We start from the raw sequence: 20,026 nt of genomic DNA on the forward strand, positions 1-20,026 counted from the left end.
CTTATCAGCTGTCATTTGGGATGCTGAGCGTGATTCATACCTTTGTCACTTGTGAATAATGCAGCCATCCCAAAGTCAGTGCTGGCTAATCCTTTCTACCCTGCCACGCTCTGTGGATTTGATGTGTGTGAGTGTGTAGGTGCGTGCGTATGGTGTACACACACACACAGAGTGCCTGATTCTTATGTACACTAAAGCCCCTAAGCTCCATGCTGACACCGTAAAGGGGCTGTAAAGTGGGCACCGAGAATCTGTGCTCTCACTTCACGACCCCTCTCGTGCTGCCCTTAGTGGTGCGACGGGGCCTTAGTGCAAAGGAGATTCGGGGCCCTACATTCTGACCCTTCCAGACATGCAGCTGGCATTGGATCCGGAGGGACTTGCACATCTAAGTACACCACAAACATCCATGAGTCACCTTCTGTTTTCCTCCGTCCTCTGTGGTTTCTGGAGGAATGGTGAGAGTGGGTGGGTTCGGCCGGGCTGCTGGGAATCCACCGACATTGGATTGCGGTGTGTAATTTCCTTTAGAAGAGCCAAAGAATAACAGCTTGGGTATCCCTGTGGCTTCCCTAGGGAATACGCCCCAGTTCCTTGCATTATTCAGCATGGTCCCATTTGTAAGCTAGCAGTTTGGCTGCTAAACATTGCCAATACCTGTGGAAGTCAGTGTCCACTGATGGTTAGAGCAGGGCCTGTGGGTCAGGACTCCTCCCTTCTAGCTCCAGCTCTGTCACAGATTAGCTGTGTGAGTTTTGGTCAGTCACCGATCGGTGCCTCAGCTTCCCCATCTCTAATATGGAAATAATGATACTCACCCGAGGGGTTATGAGGCTTGATTGATTTTTCATTTGAGGAAACACTTTTGATGGGAGTGAGGCACGTAAGAACCTTTGAGGATTTGGGCCTGAGCAATCACTGAACGCCACATACAGAGCCCCTGTCGTGGACCCAGACAGGTGCTGTACAAAGATAGAACCAAATTGCTGCCCCAGATAGCTGACAGTCTAAGTAGGCAGATAAACTCCAGCCTACGGTGGCCGAAGCTGAGACCATTTTGAAGTCAATGGGAAGTTAGAACATGGCCCTTTGTGAATGACTGTTGGGGTGATAATGGTGGTATAACACCACATTACCGTGTGGGTGTAACATGGGCAGGGTGCAGCACAGGCCACTGTGAGAGCATGCTGAGCAAGAGGGGTTTATAATACAAAGAAGGGCTTTATTGATGGGAGTGAATCTGCTGTCGCCCAGACGAGTGTAAATCAAGAGTGACTCACTGCACTGCACTCCCTAGAATCGCATCAGTGTCAAGCTGGTGTCTCTGAGAAACAAACAGCAAAGCAGTCTGCCTCTGGGTATGTGAGATGGGAGAGGCCACTGGAATTCTCTGTCTGTCTTTTAGATCTGATCTCCTGTTTGGATAAGGGGACCCATTACCATCAGGAACAAATCAGGTGAGCGGTTTCCGACGGGGAGTCTATTATCTGAGAATAAACCAAACCCATCCACAGAGTAACTCGACTGACATCAGGCACGGGACATCTGGAGAATGTGCCAATTTGCACCGATGTAACTGCACTGATGCGCTTACACTGATGCAAATTTCTATGATATGGACAGCCCCTAAGAAGCCAGATTCCGGAGTTCTCTGCCACTGACTCACTGAATGGCCTTGGGCAAGTCACGTCCCTGGTCTGGGCCTCAGTTTCCCCCCTAAATTGGGGTAGTATCTGCCTCCCAGGGGGATTGTCAGGCTTTGTAATCACTGGTTATAAAGCACTATGAGATCATCCAATAAAAGGTGCCATTAGTGCAGATTATTCATGGTTATTAGCCACCCACCCGTGGATTCATTGCCCAGGTGAATCATTTGTAGTAATTTATCTGACAAATGTCACCTCCTTTCCTATTCACAAACTGCCCTTGAACTGATCATGCTTTCCTCCAATTATTGGTTGTTGGAGATGCTCTGCCAAAAAATAGCTGCCAATAATTCTCTATCTGCAGCTCTTTTGTGAGCAGCCCATTGTGGGTGTATTTGATATTCAGAACCCAAACTCCTTTGGATTGGATGCACGGGTCCCATGCTATCCTTTCTGTGACCTAATGGGAAGAGCGTAACAGAGTCAGGTTTCTGGTGTGAAGACTCACAATTACAACTTTACCATTCACTTTCTAGGAACAGTCCATTGACATTCACTCGGGCGGTGCCAGTTCCTGCCGGGGAACTTGATCATTAGGATGTTTGCGGGTAGTGAGCCCCAGTTGGCACCAACAGATTAAAAGCCCATTGGTTTGAATGGAATTTGAGGGGAAATAGTTTGTGGGTTTGGCCCAGCTCTTTCCAGGACCAGAGGATGCTGCTCATGGGATGAATCTGATGGGTCTCTGACTTGACTTCCCCATGTACATCACACAATCCACCACCATGCTCCCCCTTCCTGGTAGCCTCAGTGAACTGGGCAAGAATTACACCGAATATCTCAGAGGCTGGTTGGGCAAACTTGCACTGCTCTGTCTGTTCTGAGCATAGAGGGTTGGTCCAGCAACTTCCATCAGATCCGACTTTGCTAAATGAAAATAACGGGAGAGGAATAAATCTCCAGGCCGCAGGGTCATCGGGGATGAAGGGAAGCCCAGCTGCGCTGGAGAAGAGCTAAGAACCTCATCTAGGGTTCTCTTTTGTCCTGTGTTTCAGCGTTTTCTGCCCGGCGGGCTGCAAGGGAGTCACGGGTGACATATGGGGAAACGCGAAGCAGGGCTACCGAGACGTGAGTACCAACCTCAGTGCTCCTTGCAAAGTGACCGGCCCTGAGCGGCAGCTGTAGGGGAAGTGAGTCCCCTTCCCAAGGGAGAGGGGCCACGTCACAGGGGCCGCCATGGGCACGGCTGCCTTAATCCGTCTCTTGTTGGCAGTCTCAGCAGGGAGGCCAAGAGTTGAACGGGCTCCTGGAAGGTGAATTCCCCAGGGTCGTCTAGGTCAAGCCCATTGGCAGGGGCAATGTGGGACAGCATGGCCATGCTGGGTCTGATCCATGGGCACACGGCGCTCTGCGGAGTCCAAGGCTGCTGTTTCCACCACTCTTTGCGCCACAGCAAAATTCACTTCAAAAAATAAAGGGCCTGATCCCGGTCTCGCTCCAGCGCAGCTACTCCCGATGGCACCGGTGCGAGGTCAGAATTGGGCCAAAGTCTTCACAAAGCAGAGATCACAGTCTGTGTGAGCCAAACTCTGGTCTTGTCAATCTGGAAAAGCTCCCCCAAAATCAATATTGTCACTTTGGGTTTACACCACTGTGAGTGAGGCCAGATGCTCTCTGTCCCATGGAATTGCCCCATTCTGGATTGGAGCCCAGGCTGGGCGTTCTTATAGGGGTTTTCTCTCTACCTCCCTTTCATTTGCCACTTCCATGCCTCCTCCAGACCTCAGTTCTCTGCAAGGCGGCCATCCACGCTGGAGTGATCTTGGATGAGCTGGGAGGGCAGCTGACTCTGTCTCGGGAGAAAGGGATCACGCTCTATGAATCAGCCTTCGCCAATGGACTCCACTCAAAAAGGTGAGTAGCCAACACACTTGATGGCTGGGCCGACCTCCCGTGGGGTCCGTGCCCCTGCAAAGGATGATAGGCCCAGATCCTTGGACTGCAATGGAATTAGGTTGATTTATACCAGCCCGAGACCTGGGCCGCTGTTTTTAGAGGGACAACGTGTAGCTCAAAATCAGAGAGGACCAAATCATGCAATGTTTACTCAAGCAAAAGTCCGTTGAAATTTTCCGGCTGCAGAATTTGGCCCGTATTTTCTTTTCAAGAGCCGATGAATGGGGCATCGGAGAGGCTCTGGGAGACCTGGGTTCTGTTTCCAGCTCTGATACTGACCTGCAAGTCGCTTACGCCCAGATTTTGAAAGGTCTTCAGGAGTTACTGCGTTCAATGTTGCAATATCTAACCAATTTAGGAGCCCATCTTCCAATGGGATTCAGGCACCTAACCAGGGACGTTCACAGGAATAAAAATGTGTCCACTTTTGGAGGGGCGCTTTCTGTGCCCCACAGCTGGAGGAGCTGGCTCTCCCCCTTCCTCCCCATCCCACTGCAGCCGGAGGAGCTGGCTCTCCTCCCCTCCCGCACTGCCCCGGGGTGGTGGAGCAGGCTCTCCTCCTCCTGCCCCTCCTGCAGCCGGAGGAGCTGGATCTCTCCCCACTGCAGCCCCAGGGCCAGAGGAGCTGTCACCTCCCGCCCCAGCCAGGCTGGAGGAACTCAGTCTCCCTGCCCCAGCCCTAGAGGAGTTCTGTGACCCCACTGATTGGGGGGGTCGGGAGCGTTTGACATCGGGGCAGGGGTCGTAATCAGAGAGTAGATGTAACGCCATTGAATTGGGGAGCAGCACCCATTTACACCCAATCTGATTTTTGCCAAGGGTGTCAAACATGGTTTCGTTTCCATCAGCTCGAGGTGTCACAGCAGGGAAAATGTGGGGCTCTGTGATGGTTATTCCTTCTTGCATGTGGCCTGGTTCTCCTCTTGCTCGTACAGGTGTGAATCAGGAGTGACTCCGCTGAAATCAGCAAATGTAACAGTCAGGAAGGAGAGTGAAGCCTGACAACTGAATTTTGCTCTGAATTACACTGGGGCAAATTTGGGGTAACTCTACTGACTTGGGGGAAGTTACTCCAGATTCACACTGATGTAACTTACCATGGCATTGATCTCAGTGGAGTTACATCTGAGCTACACCAGCATGAGATCAGAATCAGGCCATCTCTGTCTGCCTGTTTTGTAATGCTTTCCACTCATTTTTCTTTAAACAGGGGGTCCTTATCTGAAAAGCGCCTCATTTTTCACAAAGGTACGTCCTTTTCCATTTCTCCTAGAATAAGCCCAACCTGGCTGCCGGCGAAATCAGTAGCAAAGCTCCCGGCAGCTTCAGTGGGAATAAGGGGAGATTCCCCGGGGTGGATTCTCCTCTCACACCGGAATAAATCAGAATGAACTCCAGCCACCGAGCCAGCTCTTCAGCTGGCGTACAGCCGCTCCCTTGCAGTTGAGGGACCTATTCCAATTTACTCCAGCGGAGCACCTGGCCCAGCAGAGCTACGTCAGGTTAGAAGGGGGGTGGAGAGGTGGGCCATCAGGCAGGTGCAAGTGTAATGCACGGTTTGTGATGACCCTGCACTGCGGGCTGCGCTCTGCCAGCCGTGCTGACCTTTGGCTGCAGGCGATGAGCGAACAGCTTGACAGAGAGGCTCCCAGCTGGGGAAGATGAATGGGCTAAACCCAGCCCTGCTGCTGCATGGAAATGAAGCCCTGCTACCCCTCTGCTAAGCAGGGCAAGCTTTGTCACGAGGGATGAGGATCAAAGGAGGAGATGGCAAGAGAAAGGCAGCTACCGTCAGGGGCTAATGCTGAGTCAGGTGGAGCTGCCGGCTGTTTGCTGGGGCTGCACCGTACACTAACCTGGGCCACAGACAGAGGAATTTTTCATTAAGACCCATCAGACTCCTCCAGCACATTCCCTCTGTGGCTGAGCCACTGTGGCATAAAGGCCCCCCCTTGCTGTGCCCAACCCCCACCACCCCATGACCTCCCGCCTCGGCCAGTTCTTTCGCTTGCCTTTCAGTTTTACACCTCCTTTTCCAGCCTGTGACCACGCCCTCGAAATAGCCGGCTTCAATGCCTCCTCCTCCTGGCACGAGGTGAACGCCATGGGGCAGTACACGCCCTGGACAGCGGAGCAGGCGGCGTTCAGCGCCCACGGGAGCTCGTGGGCTGCCGATCCCAGCTCAGGGACCGAATGGCTGGAGATCGATCTGGGCGGAAGGAAGAACATCACAGGTCAGTAAGTATCTATTCCTCTAGGACTGTACTACCGCAGACAGGAGCAGCTCCTCAGCCGTGTAAACCGGCTCAGCCCCAGTCACTCCAGTGGAGCAACGTCTGTTTAAGGCCAGATCCTCAGCTCTGGAAGCTGGCGTAGCTCCGCTGACGTCACTGAAGCTCTGTCAATGTAGGGGTGTAAATCACTGTAGCCCCATTGCTTCCATGTAGCTGTGGCAGTTTACAGCCTTTCCCATGAGTCTCAGCGAAGTCCCTCCAGAATCTGTCTCACAATCATATCATGGGCCTCATCCTGAGCCCACTAGCACCGGAGTAAATCAGGAGTAACTCCACTGACGCACAGGGCGGTTGCACTCCCTAGGAGAATCGAGCTCCATGTGCCTTTGATGCACTATTCAGAGCTAGAGCCTCAGATGGTGTAAATCGGTGTCGCTCCCTTTACTTCAGCAGAGCTAAGCTGATTGACACCAGCTGAGGACCTGGCACACGTGTGCTGCTGGCCTGAGGCCTTGTCAAATAGTCCTGTAGCCTCAGACCCCTCCCACTTCTTACTCTGTGCCCGGTGCAGCAGCTGTGAGGGTCATAGAAGTGGAGGGGAGTCAGTGGGCATTGGACCAGGCCCAAGCGAGCAGATGTAAATGCTGTTCAGTGGGTGTGTGCAAAAGGAGCCATCTGGATTGGGGTGGGAGTGACAGAGGCAGGTCCGGGGGCAGTTAAAGCGGGCGGAGAGGATCTGCTGCACCGAACCCTCAGTGCAGAACCCGCGTCTCCTCGTGCCGGGTTTATACTGCCGCCGTCGGTGGAGTTCCTGCTGATTCACACTGGTATCAGCGAGAGCAGAATCAGCTCCAGTTCCTTGTCCAGCCACGGCTCTCGGGCTGCTCCCTTGGTTGTCACATGCAGCTGGGCTCAGAGACCATGCGGTAACTCACCGCACCCTCCAGGCACCAGAGCGCTGCTTCTTGGGAAATCTTGGCTCATCCTCCTTCTTCCATTGTCCCAGCTTCCCTGCCCCCTGCGCCAGGAGATATGATTGAGGATAGATTTGAGGTGGTCTCTGGGCAAGTGGCAGTCCACAGCCTGGAGGTACCAACATTTCTGGGGTGCAGGCGCTTGTCACATAAGGACTCCCTGTTTAAAGGAAAAGAAATGGACAGCATTATAAAAAGTTATGGGGAGAGACTGGGTTTGATTCTGATCTCATACAGGCCAAACCAATGGACTCATGCTGGATTAAGTGACCCTGGTGTAAATCTGGAAAAAACATCACTGAAGTCAGTGGCGCCGCTCCAGATTTGCTCCATTTAACAGGGAGCAGAATGAGATCCTTCTCCTTTCGTCCCTTCTAGATCCCTCCCCGCCCACACATTTTCCTCCCCAGGGGGCTGTTGGCCTCGTGTGCACAGGGTCACAGACCATATGATTCCTCTCTCTAGCCCTCTCATTCACTCTGGCCTCTTCTCCTTTTTCACTATCTCCCTTTTTTCACTCTTGATTTTTGATTCCTTTCTCCCTCTCTCTTTTCTGGTTTCAGAGTAGCAGCCGTGTTAGTCTGTATCTTTTCTCCCCCTCCCCACCTCTCTCCCCCCACTGTCTCAGGGGTAGGACTGGCCACCTCGGGGCTGAACAAGTTAATGTTTTGCTTGTGCATCAGCGGCCAGCAGATGCCCTTTGTTTCGGGAGCCCTGACCAAAATTGGGGCTTTTGTGTGGCGGGCCCAGAATGCCTGTGTTAATTGGAAGGAGGAAAATGGAGGCATTGTGAGGCGGGCGGCTGGAGGCTGAGTGGAATGCAGGCCGGGAGTGCAGTTGAGGGGTTATCTGTTCATCTCAGGCGGGGTGAGAGAAGCCAGTTTCCACAGAGGTTAGACATTCAAACCCGGCGGCATCTCAGCAGTTTGCAGCGGGAGATGCTGGAAAGCAGGTGGGGGGAACAGAAAGGAGGGATTCAGACAAGAAAGGAAAAGGAGCTGAGACGTGGGGCAATGGCAGGTTCTTATGAAATTCCTAGCAGGAGACAACTGGAGGGAGAGAGAGAACCTAATAATGACTAGGCCCCTCACTAGGTCTTCTCTTCAGGGGCTTTCAAGGGATCCATTAATTCCCCTCCCCACATACCCTTCAGGCAGTATCATTGCCCATTTTGCAGATGGGGAAGCTGAGGCACAGAGGGGGACATCACGCAGTGAGTCACTGGCTAGAACTCTTGATGCCCAGACCCGTGCTCTTGCTTCTGTCTGGGAAGGAACCCAGGAGTCTTGTTTTCCTGTTCCAACCACTATATAACAAGAGCCGCAGTACCAAAGACATGGGGGGATTCTGCCATTAAAGCCAGGTCGTTGCCTGGTGTCAAGGGCCAAATTCCAACACCTGCTTAGGGCAGTGGGAGTCTGTCCATTGATGTCAATGGGAGTTGGATCAGACCCAACCTCCGGGCAGGATCTCTGCCCCATAAGTCTATGTCTCTATCAGACACCAACCCCAAGACTATTTCAAGACCCCAACCGCCAATGGCTGCCTTCACATGAGTCCAAGATCCTGTTCCGGGGTTACCATTTCCTGATTTCATTGTACGTGTTCCAGGAATTATCACCAAGGGATCCTCAGATAGATACAACTTCTACGTGAAATCCTACCAGGTTTTCTCCAGCAGAGATGGGAAGAATTGGAAAGCCTACAGATCCAGCAGCGGGCAGGAGGAGACGGTGAGACTGTGTGGCCTGACAAAAGGAGGTCAGGTGGTGGCGAGAGCAGAGAGCATGGTGGGAATTCTACACAGGGAAATTTTACTGAATCTTTCTAAAATTAGCCTGTTGACTTGGTCTGGTTGCCGAACTTGCAACAGGAGCTGAGGTATTTCTCTCTGGAGTCAGGATACAGATGCTTAGAAATAGATTCTGATCTCAGTTATTCCACTGTAAAACTGGAGTAACTCCACAGCATTAAATCAGTGGAGTTGTGGCCTTCCACTGGTGTAACACAGATCAGAGTCTGGCCTTTGGAGATGCTTTTCTTTACTATAGTTCTTAAACATTAATTAAGCCTCTCTACACCTCCTGGTAGCCAGGTCAGTGTTGTAAGCAATTGCTGCGTTAGGACTTTATAGCTGTCTTATCCTGCATATCACAGCCACTTGGAATTTAACAATGACAGCAAGGACAGAACTGGATTTTCCTGCTCCAAAAAGCACATCCCCCTATCTCCTGAGCTGAAGAAGAATCCCTTTTGGTTGTTAGGAGTATGGGGACTATGACCTATGGTTTGGATTCCATGCAGCGGAAGGCAGTGGTGCACATACACACTAGCCCATTCCTTACAGTTATGTCCATTTTACAGATACAGAGGTACAAAGAGATTAAGTGTTTTGCCCAAGGTCCCACAACAGGTCAGTAGCAGAGCTGAGGCTAGAATCCAGGCATCCGAAACAACATTGCCTCCCAGTTACTGAGGTGTAACATTTGCATGAAATTAAAATTTGAGGGGATTGGGGGGAAGCAAAAACAGGGAAGAAAAATTGACATTACAATACATACAAAGCCCTGAGAGTGCCTTAAAGAGAACATGGCTTTAAAATAAAGTGTTCCAAGCATCTCCCTGTCTCTGGGCTGTGTTTCCTTCTCGAGCTGATTGGGAAAGGAACACCCCTACCCCCCACCCCCTGACGTGAAAAATGTAGACAGCAATGTTGGTTTGCAAATTTTCATCAACATTTTTCTTTGACATTTTTCAGGGCGAGGGGTAACTTTTGAAACCCCAGAACTGAAATTTTCCCATGAAAACTTGAAGGGTTCCTGTTTTGTTTTGCTTTGTTTCCAAAAACTGACTCCTTCATGAAAATGTCCATGTAGTCAAAAGCCAAAAAACATTTTCAACCAGCTCCGTTCTCTTCCCGTCACTTGCCTGCCTGTCTATTTCTATGTAGGCGCCCGCCTCCCCGACACACATATAGGTCTAAATCCCTAGCAAAGCCCCTCCCCCACCAGCACATAAGGAGAGACACCTGCACAGAGTCACTTTGGGGGAGGGAACTGTCCTCCCCCATTATGTGAGCATATATAGAAGAGAAGGATCCACCCCAAAGCATCTGGGTCCTTTCCCTCCTCCCCCTACCCCATATAGATCCCAAAGTATAGGGTTAAAGAATAGATCCTAGCAGAGGAAGTGAGAGAGGAAGGCAGGGGAGAAAAGGGCATTGCCAGCTGAGATCTGACATGAGATGGGGAGTGGTTACACAGGAAGGTTGCTTTTGGTGGCAAGAGCTGCAGAGGAGACAGCTCCTGCACCAAGGACGGTGAGATCATAGAATCATAGACTATCAGGGTTGGAAGGGCCTCAGGAGGTATCTAGTCCAACCCCCTGCTCAAAGCAGGACCAATTCCCAACTAAATCACCCCAGCCAGGGCTTTGTCAAGCCTGACCTTAAAAACCTCTAAGGAAGGAGATTCCACCACCTCCCTAGGTAACCCATTCCAGTGCTTCACCACCCTCCTAGTGAAAAAGTTTTTCCTAATGTCCAACCTAAACCTCCCCCACTGCAACTTGAGACAATTACTCCTTGTTCTGTCATCTGGTACCACTGAGAACAGTCTAGATCCATCCTCTTTGCAATCCCCTTTCAGGTAGTTGAAAGCAGCTATCAAATCCCCCCTCACTCTTCTCTTCTGCAGACTAAATAATCCCAGTTCCCTCAGCCTCTCCTCATAAGTCATGTGCTCCAACCTCCTAATCATTTTTGTTGCCCCCTGCTGGATTCTCTCCAATTTTTCCACATCCTTCTTGTAGTGTGGGGCCCAAAACTGGACCCAGTACTCCAGATGAGGCCCCACCAATGCCGAATAGAGGAGTATGATCATGTCCCTCCATCTGCTGGCAGTGCTCCTACTTATACAGCCCAAAATGCCATTAGCCTTCTTGGCAACAAGGGCACACTGTTGACTCATATCCAGCTTCTCATCCACTGTAACTCCTAAGTCCTTTTCTGCAGAACTGCTGCCTAGCCACTCAGTCCCTAGTCTGTAGCTGTGCATGGGATTCTTCCGCCCTAAGTGCAGGACTCTGCACTTGTCCTTGAACCTCATCAGGTTTCTTTTGGTCCAATCCTCTAATTTGTCTAGGTCCCTCTGTATCCTATCCCTACCCTCCAGCATATCTACCACTCCTCCCAGTTTAGTGTCATCTGCAAACTTGCTGAGGGTGGATTCCATGCCATCCTCCAGATCATTAATGAAGTTATTGAACAAAACCAGCCCCAGGACTGACCCTTGGGGCACTCCGCTTGATACCGGCTGCCAACTAGTCATGGAGCCAATCATCACTACCTGTGTAGCCAGCTTTCTATCCATCTTATAGTCCATTCATCCAGCCCATACTTCTTTAACTTGCCAGCAAGAATACTGTGGGAGACTGTATCAAAAGCTTTGCTAAAGTCAAGGAATAAACACATCCACTGCTTTCCCCTCATCCACAGACCCAGTTATCTCCTCATAAAAGGCAATTAGGTTAGTCAGGCATGACTTGCCCTTAGTGAATCCATGCTGACTGTTCCTGATCACTTTCCTCTCCTCTAAGTGCATCAGAATAGATTCCTTGAGGACCTGCTTCATGATTTTTCCAGGGACTGAGGTGAGGCTGACTGGCCTGTAGTTCTCTGGATCCCATTTTTTAAAGAAGGGCACTACATTAGCCTTTTTCCTGTCATCCGGGACCTCCCTCGATCGCCAGGAGTTTTCAAAGATAATGGCCAATGGCTCTGCAATCATATCCGCCAGCTCCTTAGCTCCCTCGGATGCAGGGCATCCGGCCCCATGGACTTGTGCTCGTCCAGCTTTTCTAAATAGTCCTGAACCACTTCTTTCTCCACAGAGGGCTGGTCTCCTCCTCCCCATACTGTGCTGCCCAGTGCAGCAGTCTGGGAGCTGACCTGGTTCGTGAAGACAGAGGCAAAAAAAGCATTGAGTACATTAGCTTTTTCCACATCCTCTGTCACTAGGTTGCCTCCCTCATTCAGTAAGGGGCCCACACTTTCCTTGACCTTCTTCTTGTTGCTAACATACCTGTAAAAACCTCTTATTACCCTTAACATCTGTTGCTAGCTGCAACTCCGTGTGATTTGGCCTTCCTGATTTCACTCCTGCCTGCCTGAGCAATATTTTTATGCTTCTCCCTGGTCATTTCCACTTCTTGTAAGCTTCTTTTTTTTGTTTTAGATCCGCAAGGATTTCACTGTTAAGCCAAGCTGGTTGCCTGCCATATTTACTATTCTTTCTGCACATCGCGATGGTTTGTTCCTGCAGCCTCAATAAGGATTCTCTAAAATACAGACAGCTCTCCTGGAGGGAGTAGGGGGAGGTGGGTTGTGGGCGAGATGAGGAAGTGGCCGAAGAACAGACCAGATCCTGGGTTGAATTCTGCTCTTGTCACCCCCGTGTAAACCTGCATGACTCCACCGACTGCAGTGGTGCTAATGTGGGTCAATGCTGATGTGACAGCTCAGAGGCTGGCCCAAGGCAGGTGGTTTTAAACTGGTTCCACCGGTGTCCAGGGAGGCGTTGCTCGAGGATGGGAACGATGGGCTCAGACAGCTGGGGGGGGGCAGGAGGTGACGCTCTGCATGACCCTGCTCTGCTTTACTGACCCCCCCGCTATCTTCCTCTCATTCATTCCCCAGGTCTTTGAGGGAAACGCTGACAGCCTCCAAGAGGTCTCCAACACGTTCATCCCCCCGCTCCTGGCCCGCTACCTCCGCATCGTGCCCCGGAGTTGGAACCAGAGGATCGCCCTGAAGGTGGCACTGCAAGGCTGCCAAGTGGCTCGTCTGAAGGCGCTCCGGCCCTACGGTGAGAGGCTCCGCAGTGGCCGATTGGGAGCAGAGGGGGCTGCCCAGTCAGACTGAGAGGTGGTTACCACTAGCCAGCGACAGTGTCCTCCAGCATGGACCCGTGTTGGCGTCATTGCTGCATGGCTCTCCAGTGGCTCCCTGGGCACTGAGGAGATGAGCCTGAATCCCAAGACTGCTCTGCATCCGTTAGCTAAGGATTAAAGTGCCCGCTTTGCAGCCAGGGCTGAGGCAGATGAAGATGAATTTCATCCAAGGGACGGAGCCAAGCGGCAGCTGTCTCTGCCTGTGCTGTGCTTCTCTCTTGTAAGCTAAGCAGGCTTGGGCTGCTTTATGTCTCAATTGGGAGACTTACACAGAGTGTGCAGAGGGGTTGAAAGTGAGCCACTCCCCCAGGTAAGGGCTGGGCTCCTTTCCATGTGTCCATTAAAGATCCTAAGGCACGTTATCCTGGCTAGATCCTCCTTAGCTAGTGCATCCTGCCACTCTAAATTCCTCCTGCAGTTTCAACTGGATTTTCTTTCCTTCCTGTCCTCAACTGCTGTGTTGCTTTACAGCAAAGTGTTATACAAGCTGCCTTCCACTCCAGAGGTAGCTGCATTGCAGCAGAGGGATGAAAAGCACCGTATACAACAAAGAGTGTTACCATGGAGTCAGATAGTGTTACCATCAGCTTGGAACAATCAGGCTTCCACTGGAAAACAGGCACTTCTGCTCCCTCTGTCCTGCCCTGTGCTGCTGTCTAGGGAGCAGGGCAGGTTCAGGTGGACACAGGCTAGATTCTTTGCTGGAGAGGATTCTTTGTTGGATTGTTCGTTATTTGCTAATGGTGCTTATTAAACTGTGCGGTTTGCAGTACCCAGCGCCCCAAAGGAGGTTCCCATCCTGACCAGCATCCCCACCGATCACACCCCGATCCCTGGAGTTGCCATAAATCCAGAGAAAGCAGGTACGTGCAGCTCAGAGCAGAGGGATAGCACGGCCTAGTGGTCCAAGCTGGGGGAAAGACTTTTATCTTCAACTTTGCCACCCACTCACTGTGCGATTCTCAGAAAGTCAGTCATTTCAGGATCAATTTTTAAAACTTACTTACGTGAACCAGTAAACAGGCAATCTTGGGATGAATCTGGCCATGCAAATCCAGGATGTTCAAACCCAAGGGGCCAGTTAGACCTGTGGTCAGCTACTGGCTTGTGCAGACACCTGATCTGTGCATACTACAGAGGCAGTTGTACATGCAAATTAGGCTCCTGATTGCACATGCAAGTTAGCTTATGCAATTGGATATACATTTTTAAAACAAGTCAAGGTGTTAACCTTTGTGCCTCAATTTCCCCACCCAGAATGTGGGGATGATAATGCTCTCTTGACAGTGGAGCCATGCAGAAGAAATTTTCAAAGCGCAGCTTGACATCCAACTCCCCCTGTGCAATCAGTGGGAATTGGATCCCTACCTCCCCTCTGTTCCTTTTAGAATCCCCCCTCATTAAGTAGCATGTATTGAGCACTTCGAGGCTACAGGCTCATACCCAAACTTCTGTGGCACTGCTACTGCTGCATCCCCATGAGAGCAGGATTAGTCCCTTACGGCGCTATCAGCATCTATTATTTGGTCTTGTTTCTGACCGTGATATGTCTTCTCACCCACGGCCTGGAACTCCTGCAAAGTTAGGCAGGGATGTGGATGGGAGGTGGGGGCCGCTTGACTCACCTGGGAGGGAAAGGGATGGACTGAAATGAGTTGGAGGAACTCTGAGCATGATCCAATGCCCTTGTGCTGCATCACTTCAGCTTGACCCAGCAAAACTCCATCCTCTTCAGTGCAGTGATGCCAGAGCAAACCAGCAGTGACGTAGCTGGGAATCAGGCCCTTTATTTCAATAAGGAAGATCTGCCCAAATTCTGCTTGCAGTAATAGTGGTATCAATCTGGAGTAACTCCGCATTTACACAGGTGCAGCTGAGGTCGGGTTAAAGCAAGGGGGGGAAGTGATGGAGAATTCAGCTTCTCTTACCCTGCTAAAGCAGCAGGGATCTCCCCTTCCCCTTCTCAGCTAGTGCAGTAGGAGCTACCCCTCCCCTTTCAATCTCCTTTAGCCAGAATTTGGCCTCTTGAGTTTAGTTTGCAAGCTGTTCGCCTGCCTATTGATTGCAAAAATGCAGGGGAACATGTGGTGACCTGAAGCCTGTTTCACGAGGTCAGTATTGTCATCAAAAGGAGAAGGATTAAATAACAGAGCTTTTTTAAAAAAAAATCCTGCCACTATTTAAAGTTTTCAGGAATTTTTCTCTGTGGTTTTGGTCAATTTGCCTTTCTAAAAATACTGTCCAGGGTTGAGATTCTTGACAGGTCTAATCGGCACTTATGCCCCTGAAGGCAGTCGAGTCATAGTGGAGTAAATCAGGAGTCACTGACCTGCACCCAATGGAGTGACACGGGCATAGAAGCAAAAAATCAGATTCTGTATTTTCCTTTACCTACTAGGCTCCTGTTGGGAGTCAGGGCTGCAATGGCACAGCTTGGACCCTCTGTAACAGGGGTCTGGAACCGTGCATCCTCAGTGGGGTGGGGTATAACCAGCTCCCCCTGACATCAGGAGGGAAGGAGGGACAGAGGAGCCCTTTGCTGAGTCCCTGCTTCCTTCCCCAGGCTCCATGTTACTGGTGATGCTGCTGATCGGGGGCTTTGTGCTGCTCTCGTCTGGCCTCTTGCTGCTGGCTCTCCTCTGCTGTAAGAAGAGGTGGGTAACACCCTTCCTGCCCGCTCCCCCTTCCCTCTTTCCCTCCATCATCGCCCAGCACCCCCTGCAGGGTGCTCTCCCCCGGTATCAGACTTGTCCCTCACCAAGGACACCAGGGGCAGAGTTTCTCCTGAAACAGAACCTGCTCCTGACAAAAGCCAGGGCTGGGCATACAGGCCGTAGGGTCAGCACCCCCCAAGGCTGGGCTGGCACCAGGCAGTCCCCACTGAACATGCCTCGGAGAGACCCAGCCACGCCAGGAGGCAGCCCACCCTTTGCAAAGCTTAGTGCCAACCTTCTGGAGCCCCGAAGGCTGCACCAAAGGTAAAAGCCCTCGACTGTAATAGTTGCTGGGACTTGTGCTCCTGAGCCCTGGTAGCCAGCGTGCTAGATGCACAAGCCGCTCACCAGCATCCCCCTACTGGGGCTCTGTGGGCTTCAGTGACTCACACCCCCAGCCCCTAAATGAGGGGTTCTTCCCAGTACCTCTGCTCTGGGCCTGAATCACGATCCCCGTCTCATCGATGGGGGATACTGATGCTCAGCGAGGCAAAGTGAGCTACTCACAGCCACAGAAACCAGTGAGAGGGCCAAGAATAGGACCCAGGAGTCCTAGCTCCTGCCAGAGGCGGATTAGGGGTTTGTGGGGCCCGGGCTAGAACAAGTGGGGGCCCTTCCCCACTCCTTCCACCTGCAGTACCCCCTGCCCACCTGGCGCTCCTGCTGGGGAGTGGGTCAGGGTGCGGGGGTGCCCATGTTTCTCCCCCCCCTAGTTGGCTGGGGGCCCAGGGCACAGGCCCTATTGGCCCAGTGGCTAATCCGCCACTGGCTCCCACTGCCCTGCGCTCACCACTACACCATGCAGTTGCATTCACGCCTGTGCCTCCGGATTCTCCCGTTTCTCCTCCCTTCACAATGGCAGCAACAGTATTTGCACAGATGCCCAAAGCCAAGCTGGCCCTCTGCATCCTGCACTGCTGCCCTGGGCACCTCTCAACTGGTAACCACGGGGCCAAAGCAAAGCTGATCCACAGCTGGTGAATTCACTGAGGTTTGAGCGGTATGTTCAGGTGAACCCTGACTCCTTGGGCTCCAGGGCTTATGTTGCACGATGTTGCAGGTGCGGAACTGCTGGCTTCAGCCTTCCAGTGCTCACAAGCTCTGCAGGAACAGATCAGGAGCTTGGTGCTCTCTGGTGAGCTTAGGAGCTCTGTACCCCTGAAGCGCACGCTTAACCAGGCCCCTGAGATTTGGGGTGTCCCCTGAGACCCTCGAGTAACTGAGAGTTCCAATTATGTGAGACCCTGGGAAGTTGTGCATGAACAATGCCCTGCATTAGCCTGCAAAGATAGATTCTGCCTTGGGCTAGTTTGGAGCAAATGGGCTGCTCTAACTTCCTCACTAGCACCTGCACCAGGTGCTGGCTTCATGGGTGCTCAGACTGTGCGGTGCTGCTGTGGACTTGCCTTGTTTCTTCTCTCTCTCTTGGCAGGAAGACAGCAGCTGAGCAGAACTGCAGCCTCATGAAAGGTGAGTGCCCCCTGAAGCACAGGATTGGAGTAACCGGGTGGGATGGTAGCCAGCTGGCAAACTGCCCCGGGCTTCCCTGAGAGTCAGGAAGGGCTGGACTCCGAGAGTGGGTTATTTCCACATTAGCAGCAAAATGAGTCACTCTGGGTTAGCGTTTCTTAGTCTGTCCTGTTGGCATGCTCCTCAGCAGACAGATCAGCAAAAGCGAAGCAGCGCTTCCCAAGCCCCTCTGAGCTCAGACCCTCAGCTTGGCTGCTCCTCGCTTAAGGGGGATATTGCATGGGCTCCATGGTGGTCAAGCTGTGTGCTGGCCTCCTGCTTAGGAAGCATTTCACTCCCCCTACAAATGCATAAAAGCCACAATGTTCAGATGCAGCTGCTCATTCTGGGTGTCCCCTTTGAGCCACCCTGGCCCAGATCAAAGGTATTTAGGCACCTAACTCCCCTTGAAATCAACAGGAGAGGCACCTAAATACCTTTGAGGATCTGAGTCCTTGGTCCCTATTTTCAGAGCTATTGAGCACCCACAACTCCTCCTGACTTCAGCTGGGGTCATAGGTTCTAGTTCTCCATCCTAGGTGCTTACAATGTCCCCCCATCTCAGCATCTTGCACTCTTCACTGTATTTATTCTCAGATACCCCTGGGAGGCAGGGCAGTGCTGGTATCCCTGTTGGGCAGATGGGGAACTGAGGCACAGAGCACAGCTAAGGGAGGTGCCCAGGATCATACAGGAAATCTATGGCAGAGCAAGGACTCAAACCCAGATCTTGCACAGTCTAGGCTAGCAAGCTAACCAGTGGGCCAGCCTCCTCCTCAGTCCTGAGGTGTCTCATGTTGGGCACCACAATGACAGATGTTGGCCTAAATATTTGATTACAAGCTTATGATGGAGCTCTTGTCGAAACCCTCCTCCCCCACCCAGCTGTCACTCACACCCACTTCTCTGCCAGCACTGATATTGCTGGGGATTATCTGGGGGACGGGCAGGTGCCTTTCCTGGCACATGGCTGCTTTGTGTCTCAGACAATGAGCGCCACATGAATTCACCTGCCTCCACGGAGCCTGATTCCTCACTGCCTCCTACGCCATTTACACCTCTGCAGAGAGCGTCCTGCTCGAGTGGTGGGCTATGCTCATTCTGCATGAGGGGAAAGGCGCAGGGCAGGGGAGAGCAGCCCGAAGGCTGAAGTGTCCGCTCTTAGCTGCCTTCCCGTCCCCAGTCTCTTACTATTCCCACATGGGAGTTGTCTCTATTGGAAAAGCTGCTCTGATGTAAACAGCTGCATTTAAAAATCCACCTGGGAACACTGGCGCAAGGGCTGCACAGCCAGCTAGTTGTGGCGAACCAGGCTGTAATTCTTCATGCACTAGTGTGACCCTGGGACCAACTGGCAGAGGGTGTAAGGGGTACACGGGGCGCCTTACGGTTTCCATTGTGTGCTTTGACACACTGCTGTTAGCGAGCAGCAGACCAGAGCCCTGAACAGCCCCCTGGGGGGTGCCACACACTAAGTCCCCATGTGGAAAACCCCCTAGACACTGCCTGAATGCAAGGCAGTGTTGCCTAGTGGATAAAACCAAGAGACCTTGGTTCTATTCCTGGCTTTGCCATCGGCCTGGTGGGTGACCCTGGGGAACCCATTTCCCCTCTCTGCCTCAGTTTCTCCATCTGTAAAATGGCATAAGTGATACTGGGCTCCTTTGTGTATGGCCCTTCGATTGCTACTGCTGGAAAGTGCCCTGTAAGGGCAAGGTATTGGTATTAAACCAAGTTAGCGTATAGAATCCAGGAGTCCTGACACCCAGGCCTATCCTGCCTCCAGGTACTTTGCTGACCCCCTTTTGATCTTCTATGGCCTGGTTTGAGAAGCAGCCTCTAATTTTGCACCCACTAGTTTTCTGGGCCACCCAACTACCAGAACTCCTCTGCAGTCTGTTTCCCTGCTTGCCAGCCCTAAAGCTGCAGCTGCGCCGTGCATGGGCCCAGCCTTAGGGAAGACAAGAAAAGCCACCCGACTAATAGAGGCTTGGGGGGGTTCCACCTCTCTCCTTAGGATACCCAAAATTGGAATCTAGCCAGGTGTGCGCCAGCGAGAGCCTGCAACCGGCCAGCTCTGAACTGACCTCATTCCCTATGGCTGGGACCCCGGTCGAGCTCAGGGGCGCTCATTCGCCAGGTAACGGGGAGCTGGGTGTTCCATTCGAGCATGGGGGCCACTCACAGAGAGCATCGCCTACCCCTCCCTTACCCCTGCTCCATGGCTCAGGATTGTTCCCTGCAGCGCGTTCTCCAAGGCATCGTCCACGCCATTTTTCAAATAACTCGAACAATAGGGTTTCCTTGAGAGATGATTGGACAGTCCAAGAATGCTCAGCCTCCAGAAATGGGACCTGTTTTACCAGAATCAGTCTGATCAGGCCAAACTAGACCCACGAAGATTCCCAGGAGAGCCCTCACCCCCACACATTAGCACCAACATGTTTGCGCTGATGTACCAACCCCTCTCCCTAAGCGTGGGGCAAGGCAGGCCACTTTGACGATCTGTGGCACCTTTTATTCAAGGATCCCTCAGCACTTTATAAACGCTAACAGTTTCACCTCCCAGGGGTATCAGTATCCCCACTTTACAGCTGGGGAAACTGAGGCCCGGCAAGGTGAAGTGATTTGGCCAAAGTCACTCAACAGATCAGTGGCCATGCTGAAAACAGAACCCAGGAGTCCTAGTTACCACCTAATCTAACCACTAGACAATGCCCCCTCCTGCTGCCAGGAACAGAACTCGAGTGTGACTCCCATTCTCTTGGGCAGAGCAGCCCTAGGTGTTTTGCTGACCAAGGCAGAAAACATCCCCCACACCCACCTCCAGAGCAACAAAAAAAAGTCAAGTGCTACAGAGCCCCCTGGAACTTGGCACCCAAGTCAGCTGCATTGCTTGCCCGCCCCCCAGACCCAGCCCTGCTCCTGCACTAGCATGTATCACCAGCCTCCATGGTCTGCTACCTAGACACGTGCACCACCCAAGAATGGAACTTGCGACCCAGCAAACAGAAAAGACGGGTGCACAGACAATGCAATGCTGC

General features: G+C 52.1%; 1 protein-coding gene across 3 annotated transcripts in view; it reads left to right on the top strand.

The window, feature by feature from the left end:
• The window catches only part of LOC115637733 (discoidin, CUB and LCCL domain-containing protein 1-like), a 65,313-nt gene that overhangs the window by 41,077 nt on the left and 4,210 nt on the right, over window positions 1-20,026 (top strand). For 2 of the 3 annotated variants that reach the window (XM_030539285.1, XM_030539288.1), the window contains 11 exons: window positions 1,406-1,457; window positions 2,702-2,774; window positions 3,427-3,560; window positions 4,813-4,850; window positions 5,642-5,836; window positions 8,422-8,543; window positions 12,506-12,674; window positions 13,530-13,622; window positions 15,323-15,413; window positions 16,906-16,943; window positions 19,000-19,122. In XM_030539285.1, the coding sequence (XP_030395145.1) occupies window positions 1,406-1,457; window positions 2,702-2,774; window positions 3,427-3,560; window positions 4,813-4,850; window positions 5,642-5,836; window positions 8,422-8,543; window positions 12,506-12,674; window positions 13,530-13,622; window positions 15,323-15,413; window positions 16,906-16,943; window positions 19,000-19,122 (1,128 nt within the window). The remainder of the gene's footprint in view (window positions 1-1,405; window positions 1,458-2,701; window positions 2,775-3,426; window positions 3,561-4,812; window positions 4,851-5,641; window positions 5,837-8,421; window positions 8,544-12,505; window positions 12,675-13,529; window positions 13,623-15,322; window positions 15,414-16,905; window positions 16,944-18,999; window positions 19,123-20,026) is intronic. The other variant, XM_030539286.1, reaches the window with a different exon arrangement.

This window comes from Gopherus evgoodei, chromosome 20 (genome assembly GCF_007399415.2).
Source record: "Gopherus evgoodei ecotype Sinaloan lineage chromosome 20, rGopEvg1_v1.p, whole genome shotgun sequence".
NCBI classification, from domain to species: domain Eukaryota; kingdom Metazoa; phylum Chordata; order Testudines; family Testudinidae; genus Gopherus; species Gopherus evgoodei.